Source organism: Schistosoma mansoni, chromosome W (assembly GCF_000237925.1).
Source record: "Schistosoma mansoni strain Puerto Rico chromosome W, complete genome".
NCBI lineage: Eukaryota > Metazoa > Platyhelminthes > Trematoda > Strigeidida > Schistosomatidae > Schistosoma > Schistosoma mansoni.
Genome location: NC_031502.1, coordinates 34,095,714 through 34,115,210, shown reverse-complemented (window position 1 = coordinate 34,115,210; position 19,497 = coordinate 34,095,714). Strand labels below are relative to the sequence as shown.

The window sequence follows — 19,497 nt, the reverse complement described above, 5'->3', positions numbered from 1 at the left end:
AAACGCATTAAATGCTCTAGCGCCTGCAAGTGTATCTTACTCCACAAGTGCGATTATCGGAACTTTAAATGTTTAACCTCTTACTTGCTATCATTGTTTTGTTGTTCCGTGCTCTTTGCTTTTATCTCACTTTCTCTAGTTGTAGATAATTATCAATAACTCGCTCTGGCACTGGAAATAACCTTACAGAACAACGTTGATTAATCATCAGGCTATCCACTTAAGAAAAAATGACAAGTTCCCTGGTGTTGCATTGGCTTGCCGTGATATATGCCATATATAAACTACTTATCAATTAGTAAACAAGCAAACATAAAACTTATATTTCATGTTTGTTCTCTACATTAGATGTTGCTTTTTATATCAATCTGATCATGCCTGTAAACTGGTGTGAATTCTGTAAATATTATTTTCAGAATATATTATTATTATTATTTATATATAAAATGCCATCAATGATAAAGTCTCAAATTAAGATCTGTTTTGATTAATGCAGTTTGAGAGTGAGAGATAACTTCCTCAAGGTTTTACTTGGTGTTCGAAGCACTTATTTTCATGAAAGAATCAAAATACAATATTCTTTATATGTTAGGAGAAAGCTTTATATCACTGCTAATGAATGGTAACCCAAATAAATTATAATTGCTGTTAGATTTTCTGGCAAAACTAGTAGAGCGGAGAAAGTAATGCCTCAGAAACAAAAGGTCAACCTAAAATATAAATTTTGGGATTTTGAATACCAAATAATCTATGTCTACAAAGAAAAAACGAAACGGATTCATAGGATTTTGAGGAACTCATGCCGCTTGTAGCTAAGCCTTCATGCACGTGTCAACCTATCCCTAGTGTTCAAACGAAAATTTCCCTGCTGCTTGTTGATTTTGTATTTAACACAATCCAATTTTTCTGTCTCACGTGATAAAAAGTTGTGAGAACCTAGCACAGTAGTTTGAGGACACATAAAAAGTTATTTGACACCCAGTTATCGACTTTTACAACAGCCCCTAGCAAACTAAGTTTTCATAGATGGATGAAACTAACGCTAAAACAACGTTTTGTGTAACACAGCTTTTATAGTCTCATAGTATCTACATTTGTATCTATAATGTAACTAGTGTTATCGAACCAATCTTTCTATATAGATGTTATATCAAAACATGTAAAACTAATGATACGAGAACATCCATGAGCTGTAAGGGTGTCCAGATATGGTGGCTGGTTGTTTTCCAAGAGTGACTTTCGACGTACATAAGTCCGAATGGAAAGCAAAACAAGTTAAAAATTGAAACTGAGTCACGAACCTGGTGTATCCATACTTTAGAAACAACGTGGTACAGTTAAGAAATACCTGCTTGGTCTACGTTGGGTTCTGAAAATAGACAAGCCATCCAGCCATATGCTTTAAAAGTTATACAGAATTTCAAATCCATAAACCTAATTGGTAAGTAACTACCAAATTTTTGACATAGTTAAATGCACAGTGACAATAAAAGCTTGTATTTAAAATACCAGCATTAGGTAGTGATAGGCATCATATGCCCAATAAAGATGAAATAAAGATAAGCAGTAGGTTTAGTGAACATTCTGGAATCATTTTTGAAATGTGCTTCTGACGTTATAAATCAATGCACATTGACTTGTAATTGCTGTGTACAGCAGTTAGCATGTACATGTTAACAAATATGCAATAAATTGATTTCCGTTCATAATAATAAACCGAACACACATAATGGAAGTTACCGAACATTTTTCCTTCATCCGAAATAATAATTTTTCTCCTGCCACAAGGTGGATAAATAATCAAAGCTTCGCGAAAGCTTTGCTCGATTTCTGGTGACCATACACTGTCTTTTGAGTCATCCTTAGTTTCTTGGTCTTCTTCATCCTCCTCCATGTCGTAACCATACGTTTTAAAGTCGATGGTTTTGGAATTTTCATGGTTTTGTTGATTTAGTCTTTCGATAAAATCGCCACTTTTAATCATAGCGGACAAACTTTATTCGTTTTTCTCGTATCTGCGCACAGTATAACCTTGTAGTTAACGAATTAAAACAAAACGCATTGTATTAAGAGAAGTTTGATTCGGAACTCTTTCAAAGAATACTGACCTCTGTGATGTTGTTTTGTTAAACATGTTCTCGGATGTCTAGCAGTTTTACCAATGGTAAGCTGATCAGTTGCAATATTCCATTAAGCCTTCTTTTATACTGAATCCGGACATTTTCACCATACTTGATAAACTAGTATGCAAATGTATACACCAAAAATCTGTTGGTGTGTAATTCACAGATCACGGTGAATTCATAACTATCAAGTAATAATCAGAGTTTGTTTATCGTAACCATCCGGTTCAACCTTAACAGAATAGATCGAGAACAAGTAAATTTTTACATCCTGCTTTAAACCACTTATCTTGTGACGGTATGTTTTTGTATTTCTTGTTAAGTTTCGAATGTGTTATTTCTAATCTGTTTGGTCATAGTGAGTAGTTTTCAAAGAGTAAACAAATGTCTAAAATATCGTCAACTAAACGACAGCCACTTATTCACCAGTACTTGGGTCTGATACGCATTTTGGAGTTCTTAAGGCAAATCGTGACCTCGGAGCTTTAACTGAGTCAGTAGCTAGAAATTTGTTATCCAGATAGTTGTGTTTTTCTCACACTGTATCCAGCAATCTATGATTCTGAGAATATATTCAAAAAGATCTCGGCTACGTGAACAGATGGAAGAAAGCACACAACGAGTTTAAGGATCAAATCACTGTAAACGCTGATTACTTAAATACTTCATACTCTAGTAACAGCTAGGTTTTGAACAAAACTTAGACATTTTGGGACAACAACTGACTTTGGTGCCCAGTTTCATTTATTCACGAAGCGTTATATCACTGATTAATATCTTATATATGTTAGTTGTCTTATGAGCTTATATAGGATTACACACTCAGTACAACTAGCAGACACAAGAAGGTGTGTGCAGGGTGCTCATACATATGGAAAATGAATTAGGTAAACGATCGCAATAATTTGTACGGACACATACGAAAACCGATGAGGTTTTGATGACTGTCACTAGGCATTGGATCACACAAGAGCTTTAACTGTTTTGTAATGTCTTTTTTATGTGTTTGCAAAGTTGAACATGTATTGTTATCAGTGTATAATGTAAGGCTATACAATTTTTAGTCATCGACAATTCTAATAATGAAAATATGCTACGCATACAGTAACCAGTTATCTACATGTTAAGCTGAAGATGAATCTGCATGGAAAGTGTAGCTTGTTCACTCATCTTGGGTTTAGTGATATATCTTTGTCTGACTAGAAACCTATTTTAAATATTGAGATCTTTTTAGAAGGGCTGAATTTTTCGTCTTCAAACTCGTACACTTTTCAAGTGAAATACTCACACTGAACTTCAAACATTTTTACATTATTTATCTCATGTTGCTTAGTATGGGAGAGTTACGTTAGTAACATCCTAAACGCCTGGAGCTCAGAAATCATCTTCGATGTAGCAGTTGATTAGGCAGTTTCCACAGTGAGTAACTAATACGTTCATTGAAAGGTTAAATATTTTATTTTGCGTTTAATTCAATCATAATAATATAGTACAATTTTATACGACTCACTCCGAATTAGAGTTCTTGATTTGGTCTTGTTGAAGTTCTAGACTTGTTGGGATTAGTAATATTTCATTATATTATTCCAATTATTCGCAATACGAATGGATTCAAGTAACTCGGGGAAGAAGCCCACCACAGAATCGCCCCGAGAAGTGGGGGGTGGTGTAGGATGATTTGACTTTTGGTGTCTTTTACATAAATTCAAGGGAAATAGCATTTCAGCTCACTATGCTACTACTATTGATAGAGTAGCAATGCAATTGCTGGCCGTGCTGTCCATCAGTTATCAGCTATCGGTATAGTTATTACTCCGCTGAGGGAAGAAAAGGATATCTGTCTCACTACTCCTTTCTTAGTTAGTTAGTAAGGCCCATCTGTACTTGTGTTAGGGCACCTAAAATTGCTGAACGTACTCATTTCCTCTCGTACTAATTCTTCTGACGGTGCCTTAATCAAAGATCTGGTCTTGCAATGTTCGAAGGCCGTAAGTGGAGTGTAAATTCACCCAGTACACTTAGAACAAAAGAGAGGGTCATCGTTTTGAGGCTTAGACTAATTCTATGTGATCTAAAAGAGGCTGTAGAGAATAAGCAAGATAAATTTCTTGTAAAGGGGGTAATAATCTCAGTAGAATCGTCCGGTTGGGCTACTCTCATAATGAATTCATTAAAGGTAGGTTAAAAACGCCTAGAATTTGTGGTGATTACCGCCTGACACCACATACTTGGCCATTTCAACAGAGTTGTACCACCGAAGAAACTAAAAATATTCTATATTAATTATGAGGGTCAAGGTATTTTTTCGAAAATTGACCTAAAAGATCTGGTAAGCCAACTACTATAATTTAACCATTCGGAGCATTCAGATACAAATCCCTAACGTTTGTAATAGACTTTTCTCCTGCGATGTTCCAGGTTAAAAATCAGATCAGCAGCCGTCTTGATGGTGTCGAATCGTATCAAGATTATATTGTACTTCATACTGAAAATACTAAGTTGTATAATGAATGTCTTTTAAAGTTTTTTAGGCACTTTTATGGAACGGATGTGGCCGTAAACTCGTCCGAGTGCCAATTTCAACTTAGTCCCATCAACTACTTAGGCTATACTGTAGACACTAATAATTTTAGACCTGACATAAGTCGTTTTGCTCTATTGATTCGAGCACCATCACCTTCGAATATCTCAGAACTCAGATCATGGATTAGTGCTGTTCAGTTTCATTCCAGATTTATTCCTGAACTTACAGCCGTATTATCTCCACTTTTTGACTTGGTCTCTAGCAAAGAGGTTGCATATGAGCAACACTAGTATACACTAAGGAACGCTTTACAGTTATTAAGTAGTGAGGCTTTCCTCAGACAGCTTTTACCAACTGAAAAACATATCCTTACTACACATGCAAATCCACTGCGGTTAGTTGAGATTTTATAACACAATGAGAAATCTGTTTTTTTTCATTTCGGGACGATTAAGCAAGATTGAACAAGGATATTCTCAGGCCCAAAAGGGGGATTTAGCTGTGGTATGGGCAGTAAAAGGACTGCATAACTACTTGGTAGATGTAGACTTCTATGTTGTAACCAATCACAAAGAGTTAAAGTTTGTTTACCGTCCAACTAAGTCACTTCATTGGTCATCCGCTGCCATGACCCAGGGATGGAATTCAGAGTTGAGTGCATATGATTTCACCATTAAGCGCCGAGCATCTAAAAGGATACCATATTCAGATTTTCTATCATGCGATTCATATTTGGGAAGACCACCCGATAAAAGTGTCTGTTAGTTGACAAAATCATTACCTGTTTACATGGCAGAACTTGTGAAGGATGCTGGTAAGTATTTTAGAACTGTCATAAATGCTTCCGAAATAGGTTGGAATATTCGGTGCAAGTGAGAGTTCCCTGGGTTTTACGAAAAGTGAGATATATCACCGCATCCTGAAGGCCTTCTGTGCTTTAATGATAGAATAATCATCCACAAATACATGGATCTGCACTATTAGATGACCTTCACCTCGCCCATCTGGGTACAGAGAAAATCAAATCACCTTCTTATTGTGCTTGCTAGTGGCTTGAGACTGACGCCGATACAGATCGTGAACCAAAACGTTTCCTGCTTTTTTACATAAGCTATCGTATAACAAACCTACTTGGAATTCTTGTCCTGTATTTTATGAATCGTGACAAAGTATTCATGCGGATTGTTGTGACATATTTTTAAGCTCATATTAAGCATTAGTTACGACTAATTCACATTCCAAATGGCCAGAAGTGGTACTAACGAACATTCCTATTGGATACTTTACTCAAAGGGCGATGAGGAAAATAGTTAGTAGTAAAAAAGTATCCAATGTACTAGTAACGGATAATGGAACCCACTTTACGGACAAAGACTAACAACTAGCCTACCGACATTTAATGCCGTCATATATTCACAACTACACAACATCCTCAATCTAATGGCCTAGCAGAAATTTCGTCAGAACTTTAAAGAGTGCTATCACATCAGTGAGCTCAAATAATCTAGAAGAGCTAGAAATATTCATTGATAATTTCTTGCTTCAATATAGTAATGCAGAACATTCAAGAACAGATAACAATCCGATCAATCTCTTTAAATCTCAAAAACTTCAAACTCATTTATTAAACAAAACATCATCAGAAGTGCAGTTTTACCAAGGGAATGACTATGGATCAGCAAACGGGTGGTCAGACGGTAAGATTCTTGATTTAGTTGATCATTTAGTTCATAGCAGACATATAGACCAAGTGAAAATTAATGTAGCAAGTGATTCCAATCCTAACTCTTATCATTCCCCAGCTAATCCTTATCCTTCAGATAACTCTGAATTTCAGATAGATAGTTCCAATTTTAATCCTAATGATTCCACTGTTATTGATAACTCTCCAGACAATTTCGAATTTCAGATGAATCAGAATACTGAACAAAAATGGAAAGACACAACCGATTTGCTAATAAACTCAGACCACATTATGGACACATAGACAGATGGTCAATGTGGGACGGGTGTGGTAAATAATTATTACATTCACTGTACAGTTAAATATTTTAATTTGCGTTTGAACCTATGATAATAATACAATGCAGTTTCACACTGCTTACTCCGAACTTGAGTTCGTGGTTAGGTCTTGCAGTTGTATTGAACTTACTGAGATAAGTACGACTTCTTCATAGAATTTCAAATTCATAATTGCTCACCCACTGGGCTAGATAATCAGAAACACAATAACCCGATAACCAAGTTGTACCAATGAGGCCGGCTTTACAATAATATTGGATTGAAAGCTGTGAATTAGATTCAACAGATGGTACGAGCGATAACTTAAGTGCTATGGAATCTGTTAAATGTAATAATGTCATTCATGCCTTGTTAATTTTTTACTTAAGTCAGAGTATTTAAACGAGACTCCACTTTTAGTTATCTGGCAAAGCCATAACTATGTTGTCTATCAGAACACTATAGGAATATTGTTATTTTTACTTGTGTGATCCGAGATCTGGCCTTAATAGTCCATGTTCAAGTATTAGAAGAAATATCAGTAGATCGTAATAGATGAAATGCTGCTTGTCCGTTCTTATGACCTATTGTCGTGGTGGTCATACTTTTCAAATCTGATGCTGGTTGATTGTGCATTGAAATAGGTCAAGAATCTGTGGACAAGAAAAAACCACTATACTGATCCAGAAATAGTAGCATATTAATTGCTCAACTATATGAATTTGTCAGCTGGTGCTAAACCAGAATGGATGTTACATAGACCAAACTAACTTAAGTGATGCCAATTATCTCCATAACCAATGTTTTTGGCCTAGTTCACAGATAAAGCTGATGTAATGACTTAACTGTTACTGCAGCGACAATACACTCACATCAAAACTTTGAGACAGCACGTAAAACCAATCAGTTATTTTGTTTTCACAGGGCATAATAATAGTGAGAGTGGTTTGTTAAACAGTGGGGTGATATACAGTTTAACATAGAGAGATATGTACCCATGGAAACAAACAAAAGTGTTTCCAGAATCAACCAAAGTTAGTGACTGGCTCGACAGAATCAGATCATACACACAGAAACATGCTTGATTTTACGAGAATTACAACCATTCATGGCCTGATTCTAGAAACAAAGGTAGTAACGCAAGTGTTACTTTCCTAAGATATCTAAGGGCACGAATTATTTATATGTTCATCGATGTTTCTGGAGTAGTTATATCGATATCTTCATTATTCATAGTATCAATGGTTTTGTTTTTCACTCTTTAGGATAATCCTAAAATCCGTCAATGAAACTTTTTAAAATAGATATTTGTTTGCATTTTAACAATTGAAGATATTTTTGTGATGTACAGAACCATTTGAATACAGTATCCTTTAATTTTCATATACGATTGTAAGGTTTACTACACACTGTGTAATTATCTTTCAGTAAGGGCTGTTGACAAAATTTACCGGTAACCAGGATGCTTTAGTGGATCTTATTATTTATATTCTTATATAATTTAGCATAGAATGGTGGGCAGCTGTTTTAAACATTGACAATAGTAATATAGGGGTTTTCAGATTTGTGTTGATGGAATACTAAGTATAAACGAAAATTATATTAATATCACAGATATTAATTGAATACTTTAGGGAAACATTTGCAGATAGCCGAGACTGAAGCGATACATTGGGACAAACAGGTTCCACTAACTGTCCTCTGAATAAATAATTTGTATTATTATTTGAACTACTAATAAAAGTTAAGTAGTAAAATTGTATATAAACAATAATCGTGGTAAAAAACTAATTCAATAGTCACTTCATCTTTCTCAGTATTTAGCTCAAAATGACAGACATATGTATAAACTTTTCTAATAATACACTCAACCGATTCGATACAGTTACTTACAAAGATACGATCCTCACTAAATTAGCTTCCGTTTATGTAGTAATAACATAGTGGATTTACATAAAATTTAATCTCTTAAGTTAATATCGAATTACAGTAGAAAATTTGGATTATTTACTCAATGATACCTTATGTTTGAAAATATATTGTTATAATTCATTAACCTCTATTTTCTCCTCTTCACCAAATACGAGTTAATGTCTTAAGATAAATAACAAATAATTAGTTTTTCTATATGCAGTGAACGTTAAGACACAAATAACTAAATAAAACTCTATCATTACAATAGATTAGGTTTTGGACCTTGACTTTCAAAGTAGAACAAAGCGAAAAGAAATTAATATGTCCCTGTTTATCAATTCAACATATAACTTAGTTGATGGGAAAGATCCTAGACTTGAAAAAATTTCTCTAACCTTTGTATTAAAGTCTAATCTGTTTTTTTTTGGGGAGGGAGTCTGATATTTCGAAATCAGGTAAGTCATAATGTCATGCAGTTTAGTAACTATTTTTACCACTTTTTTCTTGATATTATTCAGTCAACTTAGATCAATATTTGAACCCTTCTAAGTAAAAAAACAATTATATAATATTATTAACCACATTGAAGAATGTAATCTGGGTTTGTTTTTGACTGAGATAATGAAAAGGAAATTTAAAATTAATAAATAAATCGGTTTTTTAATTAATAGTCAGTTCATTTAACTGTATTACTATATATATATATTTACAGCATTTTTCATCTGACAGTTTCTCTGGGAAAATAATAATAATAGTAATAATAGTAATGTATATATATATATATGTATATATATATATATGGTAAGTTAGTTACAATACTTTGTTCAAAATGCAAGAGTAATCTGTATCACCAGTTTATTCACTTTATCTAACTCCATTCAAACTAGTACCATTTTCAATTTCATTCTCTAAATTACCTCTTTGCATAGAAACAATATTTCTTATATCTGATGAATGATTCTCATTCATATGTTGCATAAGATATTTTCTACGTTGTATATTATGATTGTTTAATGAATCTGTATTAATTGTCAGTGGTAATGATGATAGTGTTTGAGTATCATTTATTGTATTAGATATAGTATTATTTGAAAATTGTTGTATTTGATGTTGATGACAAATACTTGAAGTTATAGGGGTGTGTTTATCTGTATATGTAGTTGAACTATTTGTAGGATGAATAATTGATTGATTATCTTTATTTAAAATTTTAAGTAAATCTGATAAAATTGTTTGAAATGTATTTAAAGCACTAATTAATGTTAAACCACCAAATCCATGAGTGATATGACTGAAATGAGTTAATGATTTTTGTGTAGTAACATCAAGACAATTTGTAGATCGATTTGATGGAAGTGGATTCACTGCAAGTGGACTTCTATCTTTAGTTAATAAATCAGTAATTTCACCCAACATTTGTCTATATAAATTAATAAAATTATTATATAATTAGTTTATTTTTCAATTTATCATTCAACATTGCAATAAATTAATCACGATAAATAGAAGTTAATATGTTCATATCCTTAACTACTAACTTGCTAATCATATCCTAGTTGAGTATCACATACATAAATAAAGGTTTTAATTCCCTTATATATGTATGACAGTAGTTCAATGGTTTTCGCTTTTAAGATCTATTTCTTTAGGTTTTGGAACTGATATTCATAAGCAAGTTATTGATTCAATCAACTCAACTATTTCAATATTTTATGAAATCAAATAGACCATCATAACGATAAGCTTCAAGGAGCATAACTTGCATCCAACACTTACATTACAATGTATCCCTAATTTTTTTATCTGTTCGTTTCATACCAACAAGGAAATACAGACATATCATCAGTATAGTTACTTACTACTAACACAGAAATAATCTATACAGGTTAGTTTTCAAACTGTTGTACATTTCTGGTACATATTACCTTTAATGACATAAATACTCATTTTTATTTTGTTCTGATAACCGGTAAGTGTTTGAAATCAAAATTGTTCATATAAACTAATGATAAGGATAAATTCACTAGGTATTGTTTGTTTGAATATTCCCATTGATGTTTAAGACTGCAATTGATCAGCCTCTTATTGCCACGATATAGCCTTAATTCTCAAGCATTATAAGCAAAGATAGATAGTGGCTTTTGAAACGAAATGTACTGGGTTCGAGTCCCAGAATGAATATCAACTCTGAGATGCGGGTACGTCCAGCTGACGAGTCCTAAATGGAACGAAACGCGCATCAAACTGGATTCCACTGCTAGCCACTAACCATCTTTGGTTATAATGATAAGGATGTTTAACTATTAACCTCTAACTTCATGACTACTAGAAATAGTATTTTGAATTTTAAGAAATAATTTGTTTAAATTGATATATGAGGAAAGTAATCTTAATTCAGTAGTTATTTCCATTGGTACTTTATAGGTCAAATAGTTGCATCTAGAACAAATTTTATATGTGTCATAAAAGACTGACATGTCATGCATGTTTTAGAAAATGTATGCCGATAAATCTGACTTTATCCTATGCAATATATTTATTGAATAATAAAGAAAACATTACAAATAGTTAGATAACCGGGTAAATAGAAAAGACATTATTGTTTTCTAACCTAACAATTATGTTTAATAGTTAAGATGACCTGGTGATTTATTTTAGTAACATTTCAAAGATTGATTATCTGATTGTTAGAAAACTTCTAAACTGTATCGAGAAGGCTATTCAAGACAACTTGGTTTTATGTTAATGCTCTATATGATATAGACTTTTGATGTGGAATACCTTCGAATATATAATTGCATGAAGAATTCTAAAAGTTCGATTCGTTTTATTGTCACCTAAATTGATAAACAAAGGAATGGTTATATTTACTTACTTTGTTGAGATGACTTGATTTCGTTTCTTTTGTATATCACTGTAATCACATCCATTCAAAGTACGTGAAAGATATTCAGCACATATTCTATGTGGAAACTCATTTTCACATAAATAACTAAAATCACGAGCCATTCTTATAGCCTCACCTGGATTTAGTAAAGAAAAGTATTAAAACAGATTAATTGAATAAAATATTTATCAAACTACATGAGTAACGTTTAACTACACTATGATGTACTGTTAATCATCTTCAAAATTGAAGATGCATGAATATCCTCTAATAAAATTAGCCTTTTCTTGGAAACATAGAATAAAACTTATTTTAATAACATTCAGAAAACAACAGATATTCTCAACTTCATTTACCCAAAGCTAATCACTTTCTTAAGCCCTTAACTACAAATCTGTGATCATAAATTTAACTATTATCGTAGAAACTTTTGAAGACATTATGGAACTATTCAGATCGAAACTAATATTATCATTCACAATCTAAACTTCCAATACTCTCATTTCAACTAGTTTGTTTAGTTAACTAAATAAAATAGAGAACTATTCCAGGGTAGAGAAATATCAGAAACATTAGGCCATTTTTATCTCTATCACTTTATGAATATTGCTTGATGAGATGATTCGTCGATAACAGCATAAAAATAATATTTTCAGATGATTTAAATCAACGAAGTTATAAATACTTAGTTATGTTTTCTATAGCCCTTCTTGGGTTACTTCCAGTTTTAAATCAGGACAAAGAAAAAGGGTTAAGTATCGGTCTAGCAACTCCACTTACTAAAACAGAATATTTTTGAAAAGAACCAACGGAGAAGAAATCATTTAAATCATTTAAACTCTGTCATGAGCGTTGAAGAGCATTCTTACAGTACAGTAATAATGCCTCATGGTGAAAGCCGAAATTCTTCAGAATTCACTAATCGATGTTTATCATGAAACTAGTGCAACAATTATTATAAGTAATATTATTTTCTGTGAGTTAGTTGCTTAACCGACCATGATAAATAATCACAAATCTGACACAAGTTGAGGAATCAGAATGTTTATCATAACATTTTCTTTCCAGTTTCTTCTAAACTAACCTACACTAACTGAGGATATACTCTTGACATAAAAACTATCTTTGAATGTGTACAATTTTATGGAAAATAAATTAGTCTTCGTGTCATACATATTCTCCCAGTGAACCATATAGTTTCTACAGTATGACAGGTTGTCAATATGGGAAAATCGTAAACTTTTACTGTACAATTATGTAGGAGAGTAAAACATTTGTTTTATATGTAATCTTAATGATAATAATTATATTAGTATAGTCACGCATTATTATATAAATATTTTTGTTTCAAGTATTAATTAAAGTTATGAAATTCTATCTGATGAAATCATGACAAATAAACCATCTCATTCTTTTTTGTCTTGAAATCTTTCTTTTTCAGAAAATAAAGTCAATTCCGGTTAGTAACTAATGCTTTCTTTGTATGGAAATTACATCTTGATAATTCATCACATTACACATGATAGATTATGTGAATCGTTAGTTTTACTGATGGAAACGTGTGTTAGGGTGTATACACATATTTATGGATGAGATAGGATGGGATCATATACAGTAGAGTCTATCTTTACTATAGCAATCTGATTCTAAACAATTACTGAATAGCCACGATCCAGATTGTTATCAGTACGCTAAGGTTGGTAATAATGTGAAGAAAAATAATTTTCTGTGCATTTGAGTATTAAAGAATACTTCGTTTTTACTATTAGTTAAAATATAAAGACCAAATGAGTTTATAAGTAACATTATGAACACATTTCAATCATCCAAACAATACGAAACATCACTTTGGAGCTCGCCAAAAATGTACACCAATGAGTTTGTACCGCATAAGTTCCATGACATCTATATACTCTATCATCTACTGTGTCTTTAATTTAGTAAGTCATAGTGTAATGGTTTACATTTCGATCATTAGTTAATTTGCAAATTAGTAATATAGTTATCCATTACCAGTGGTAATACCTATATTATTCTCATTATGGTTAAGTTAATGTCAATATGTAACAAAAATCCCATTGAATTTGCACTAATGCTCGTGAACTATCCAATTAAAGAAAAACCATCTGTTAACTAGTGAATAATTTTGAAATAGATTCTTAAATTTAGAAATGGTAATTGTTGACTAATGGAATTCAAACATCTAAGAAAAGGAAATAGTTATCATTACATTTCCTATATATTTCTTGCAAATCATAAAGAATAAGTGAATAAAACATTTTTTCACAAGGGGGTTTTGTGGAGATTTTGGTAATTTTATATAATTAAGATCATGAGTCAATTGAAGCTAGACTACCATGGAAAACCTGGAAGCACTGGATGGCCGTTTCGTCCCATTGTGGGACTCCTCAGCAGTGCGCATTCACGATCCCGCCTCGCAGGATTCGAACCCAGAACCTACCAGTTTTCAGGTTTTCCATGGTGGTCTAGCTTCAATTGACTCATGATCTTAACTATATAAAACATTTTTTTCTTTTTGGATTATAGGTATATGAAAAACAAAAAAATAACAATTGAACTTAGTACTGTGTTACATAATATGTCATTCAGATGAATAGTGGTTAACAGTAATCTATTATTTAAAATAATAATAATTATTATTCTCACCACTATTATTACTATAACTACCGTCCTCTTTTATTTTCACCTTATTTAACCTCAATTTTTTTCTGAAAGAAATTTTTTTCTTTTTAGTTCATAGTTATCTAATGATTAAGATAACAACTAAAATTAAAAAAAGAGGTGTTCAATATTTTTTTAAAGGGGTTAATTTGTTTTATATTTTTAAATTATAAAAAAAATTAATTTTATACACTTTAAATGAACTTTATTATGCATTAAAAAAGTAATTGATGTTGTTAGAAACAATGTACAATGTTCTGTTATTAAAAGTGAATTTCCATGGGAACTGTATTTTACAATTTCTTATGAAATGTTTAAGTTAATTAACATATTAGTCAGAAAATGTTTGAAACTAGGGTTATAAATATTAAACTAACCAAATGAAGTATATATACTATTGATACTAAGTGGTTTAAGGAAATTCTGAACCTAAGTTTCGTGTTAGTTGATACTTGTCAGTATGGTGTTACTGAAAGCATGAGAGGACTGATGCTCACAGTGAGATTTGAACGTATGTCTCTTTACTTCATAGTATTGAACGTTACAAATGAAGTACTTGGGTAGCGATTGACTTCCTACAGGACTGGTTAATTTTCATCAATTGGTCACTGAGTAGTGACCAAATTTCATCTTTGTTTAGTCTTTTAGTGCTAATCAAATTCTATCGAGTAGGTTATAATGTGATCGTCAAGCTAAGTGATGAAGCATCGCATATATTAAATTGAGATGTCAGATGATTGAAGGTTATTGTTGAGTAACTTTCTACTTGCGTTTCATTCTATGAGATAGAATTCTATCATCACCAATAAATTAGACCAACATAACACTGGTAAATACTAACTAACCAATAGACTGTAAATATGTTGTTAACATTTTAAACACTACATATTCTCCCTTCAAATATAGTGTATATTGTTATGTAATTATCTACAGAATATAAACTCAATGAGTTTTTTCAGAGTTTGCGGTTCTTTTAAAATACTGAACCTTTAATACTACTGAGGTATTATAAGGATTATAAGCAAATCCATATTATTTTCCACGTTTATGTTTCCGTAAGTTATACACTTGTTGACTCTAGATACATCAAGTTATTTTGTAAGAAGAAGCCATCACAAAGAAAATAAGCACAGTTATGAGGAATAGACAGCCACATTTTTCATGACGAAATGAAAAAAAACTTATTTTACCATACACCTGATACATATTTTAGATGAAACGGTGCAGATTTCCATATAGAAAGAATAAGCTTGGTGAATGCACGTTTTTAGTGGTGAAAATAAACATTCGTATAAAAACTAAATAACTCTAACTAATAATCATCAACATTTTCATTTACTGAAAACACTAAGCATTTTTGTTTATTTACAATATTAAGCGAATTAATTTGTAAGTAAGAGGAAGAATTGCAGTTTTTCATCAAATATAAGTAGACTGAAGGTCCTGCGTTTGATTCCTGTGTACAGGGTTGTAAACGCACACATCCGAGGAGTTTTATACTAGGATGAAACAGATGTATATGGATTCCTGACTCTCAGTAGTTGTCTAACATTAATCAATTTATGATTTAATGGTATTTAACAATCCCCACAACTTTATACTGATGATCAACGGATTAGATAAAGTTTTGGAGAAAAATGATTTCTACAAATCTTTTTTAAACCTTCGAGTTGATTTGTAATGACGTCATAACTAGAAAAAATCTCTTATAAACTATTTATTAGATCGTTAAACTATAACATCTATTAGTATATGACAGAAAGATATTTGTATAGTTTTAACTAACAAGATCCGATCAAAAGATCCATAGTTCTTCACTTTTATCAATAAATACAATTGTTGTAATCCCAGAAATTGATATTTGGAATAAGAAAACAGTGAGATTAATGCGACAAGAAAAAGAGTAAAAATTAACAACAAGAGAATATTTAATTCATCATTAAAAAATCATGACAATCACTTTAAGCAAATATACTTGTTTGTGAATAAGTTTTACTCAGCCTTCAATGATTGGTAAATGAGCGTCGTATATAACCGTCACAGTGAAGATACAAAAATAGCTTTGAGTCAGAATCAATACAAAATTGATGTCATCTGTTACACTAAATTAATACGAAGACGATGATTATGAATCATAAATGTTACGTTAAAGTCAAGTGGATTTTATAGTGTCCAAAGTCACATTAAGCTAAAATGTGATCTCGTCTTTCAGGATTGATTAATGAATATTAACTGACGCCCTAATCAATTTTTTATGATATATTTACCCTGTAACTACTAGTTCAAAGAACTTAACATTGTAGTGACCTATGTTTGGAGGTGAATAATTGAATGCAATCAGAAGGAAGTCCTTCACATAGATTTCGTACTAAATACTAATAATCAACATAACAGATATCCTTTACCAAAGAGAATCAGCTACAACAAAGTGTAGATTCAGGATACATTGTCGATAGAGTTATACCAACTAACATATCAGGTAACATTTCACGCGCGTTAACGTAAAAAACAGAGCACTGAATTGAATGATAATAATAAATATTCCTTAAGAAAAATAAGGAAATTTAATGGACGATTAATTGACACCTAATAATTATTTTAACCATTGGGTTTTAGTTTAACCTTCTTTCTTTTTCTCTTTACCAGAGTTCTCTTTACGCCTTCTATAAATAAATCTTAGTTTATCTATATAGTTCTCATATATTCTATTAAAGGAAATAGTAGGAAAAAATCTCATTGTACAATGGCACCATCAATGAAATGAACCATAAAATTTTTATAATTTTTTCTCGAATATTACTTTTATTCAGTAAAGTTTATGTGTTAAAAATCTAAAAAAAAAATGAAAAATTAAACCTAAAACCATTAAACTTAATTCATGTAGAAAATTATCGTTGATACATAAACAAAGAAGAAGAAGAAATAAACAATAATTTTATAAATTAATAATAAATTAAAAAATTTTTAGTCTTCATTAATATATACTACTTTTAACGGGTAGATTTTTCAAAAAAAAAGTTATCTTTTCTAATATCCCATATAAATAAATAAATAATATATTTGTAATATCCCGATGAGTAGAAAAAATAGGTTTTCTGACGTTTCGTGACTCAGTGTAAGTCACTTCTTCAGAGATTATTTATTCTCTGAAGAAGCACCGGACGGTCGTTTCGTCCTATTGTGGGAATCGTCAACAGTACATACCCATGATTCCTTAGTTTTCATCTCTAATCAGTTCGTATTTGAACTGTTATAAAAGCCTAAAGTAAAGGTAAGACAGCTGTACAGTGATTCACTAGATGGTTCCATATTCCCTACAAAATGAGTAGTTCTAGTTGAACAACTCTAAATACATCATGCAAATAAATTTAATCTGATTGGCAAAAGAACATAAAAAATAGTATAAAATAGTTGTATTTTTATTCTGCACTAATGTAGACAAGCTGCATTTATTTCTCAGACGACAGAAGTTTTAAATTATCATACCAAGTTAGTAAAATAAATGGAAATGTGAAAGGATTACAGGACCTATGTAAAACAATTCCTACAAGAATGAGGGTAGTAGTTTAAATAAGCTATTTAATGACCTGATTTTTAACGTATATGTACTTTACTTTTTTTACTTACTTACGCCTGTTACTCCCAATGGAGCATAGGCCGCCGACCAGCTTTCTCCAACCCACTCTGTCCTGGGCCTTCTTTTCTAGTTCTTTCCAGTTCTTGTTCATTCTTCTCATGTCTGTCTCTATTTCTCGGCGTAATGTGTTCTTTGGTCTTCCTCTTCTCCTTTGACCTTCAGGATTCCATGCGAGGGCTTGTCTTGTGACACAATTGGGTGATTTCCTCAAAGTGTGCCCAATCCACTTCCAGCGCTTCTTCCTGATTTCTTCCTCCTCTGGAATCTGGTTTGTTGTCTCCCACAGTAACTTGTTGCTGATAGTGTCTGGCCATCGGATCCGAAGTATCTTGCGTAGACAGCTGTTAATAAACACTTGTATCTTCTGGATAATGGCTTTCGTAGTTCTCCACGTATCTGCCCCATACAGAAGAACTGTCTTGACATTTGTATTGAAAATTCTAACCTTGGTGTTGGTTGACAATTGTTTTGAGCTCCAGATGTTTTTCAGCTGTAGGTATGCTGCTCTTGCTTTGCCGATCCGCGCCCTCACATCTGCATCTGATCCACCGTGTTCATCAATGATGCTGCCCAGATACGTAAAGGTTTCCACATCCTCCAAAGCTTCTCCGTCAAGTGTAATTGGATTGGTGCATATTGTATTGTATCGGAGAGTCTTGCTTTTCCCTTTGTTTATATTGAGACCTACTGCTGCTGAGGCTGCTGCTACACTGGTCGTTTTCTCCTGCATTTGTTGTTGCGTTTGTGATAGAAGAGCCAGATCATCCGCGAAGTCTAAATCGTCAAGCTGCATCCTGCCTGTCCACTGTATCCCGTGCATTCCTCCAGATGTTGACGTCTTCATAATCCAGTCGATCACCAGGAGAAAGAGAAACGGTGAGAGTAGGCAACCTTGCCTAACACCGGTCTTTACTTGAAACGAGTCGGTGAGGTGTCCTCCGTGGACGATTTGGCAGTTTAGTCCATCATAGGAGTTCCGTATGATATTGACTATCTTCTCAGGCACGCCGTAGTGTCGAAGAAGCTTCCATAGTGTCGTCCTGTCCACGCTATCAAATGCCTTCTCGTAGTCGATGAAGTTGATGTAGAGTGATGAATTCCATTTGATTGATTGTTCCACAATGATACGTAGAGTTGCGATTTGGTCTGTGCACGATCTATCCTTACGAAATCCAGCTTGTTGATCTCGAAGTTGAGCGTCCACGGAATCCTTCATCCTGTTTAACAATACTCTGTTGAAGACTTTTCCTGGTATTGAGAGGAGAGTGATGCCCCTGTAGTTGTCGCACTTGCTCAGATCGCCTTTCTTTGGTATCTTGATGAGAAGTCCTTCTTTCCAGTCTGTTGGTACATGTTCTTCGTCCCAAATCTTACTGAAGAGGATGTGGAGTATCTTGGCAGTTGCTGTTACATTTGCTTTCAGTGCCTCTTCTGGAATGTTGTCTGGTCCCGCTGCTTTGCCACTCTTGATTTGTCTAATGGCCATGCTGATCTCTTCAATTGTTGGTGGGCCAATATCGATTGGGAGGTCTGTGGGTGCTGCTTCGATGTTGGGTGGGTTCAGTGGAGCTGGTCGATTCAAGAGTTCCTTGAAGTGTTCTACCCACCTGTTTCGTTGTTCTTCAATATCGTTGATTACTTTGCCTTCCTTGTTTTTCACTGGTCTTTCTGGTTGACGGTAATTTCCAGCAAGTTTCTTTGTTGTATCATACAGTTGTCTCATGTTTCC

At 32.8% G+C, this 19,497-nt stretch overlaps 2 protein-coding genes across 2 annotated transcripts in view; both read right to left on the bottom strand.

Moving 5' to 3' along the window:
- Nucleotides 1-1,984, bottom strand: part of Smp_066050 (transcriptional enhancer factor (tef) related) — a gene marked incomplete at both ends in the record, with an annotated part of 23,079 nt that extends 21,095 nt beyond the window's left edge. The window contains one exon of the mRNA XM_018789459.1: nt 1,741-1,984. Within this exon, the coding sequence (XP_018654900.1) occupies nt 1,741-1,984 (244 nt within the window). The remainder of the gene's footprint in view (nt 1-1,740) is intronic.
- Nucleotides 1,985-11,395: 9,411 nt separating this feature from the next.
- The window catches only part of Smp_157840 (putative transcription factor ap-2 gamma), a gene marked incomplete at both ends in the record, with an annotated part of 32,541 nt that continues 24,439 nt past the window's right edge, over nt 11,396-19,497 (bottom strand). Inside the window, 2 exons of the mRNA XM_018789458.1 lie at nt 11,396-11,399; nt 11,438-11,585. Of these exons, the coding sequence (XP_018654899.1) occupies nt 11,396-11,399; nt 11,438-11,585 (152 nt within the window). The remainder of the gene's footprint in view (nt 11,400-11,437; nt 11,586-19,497) is intronic.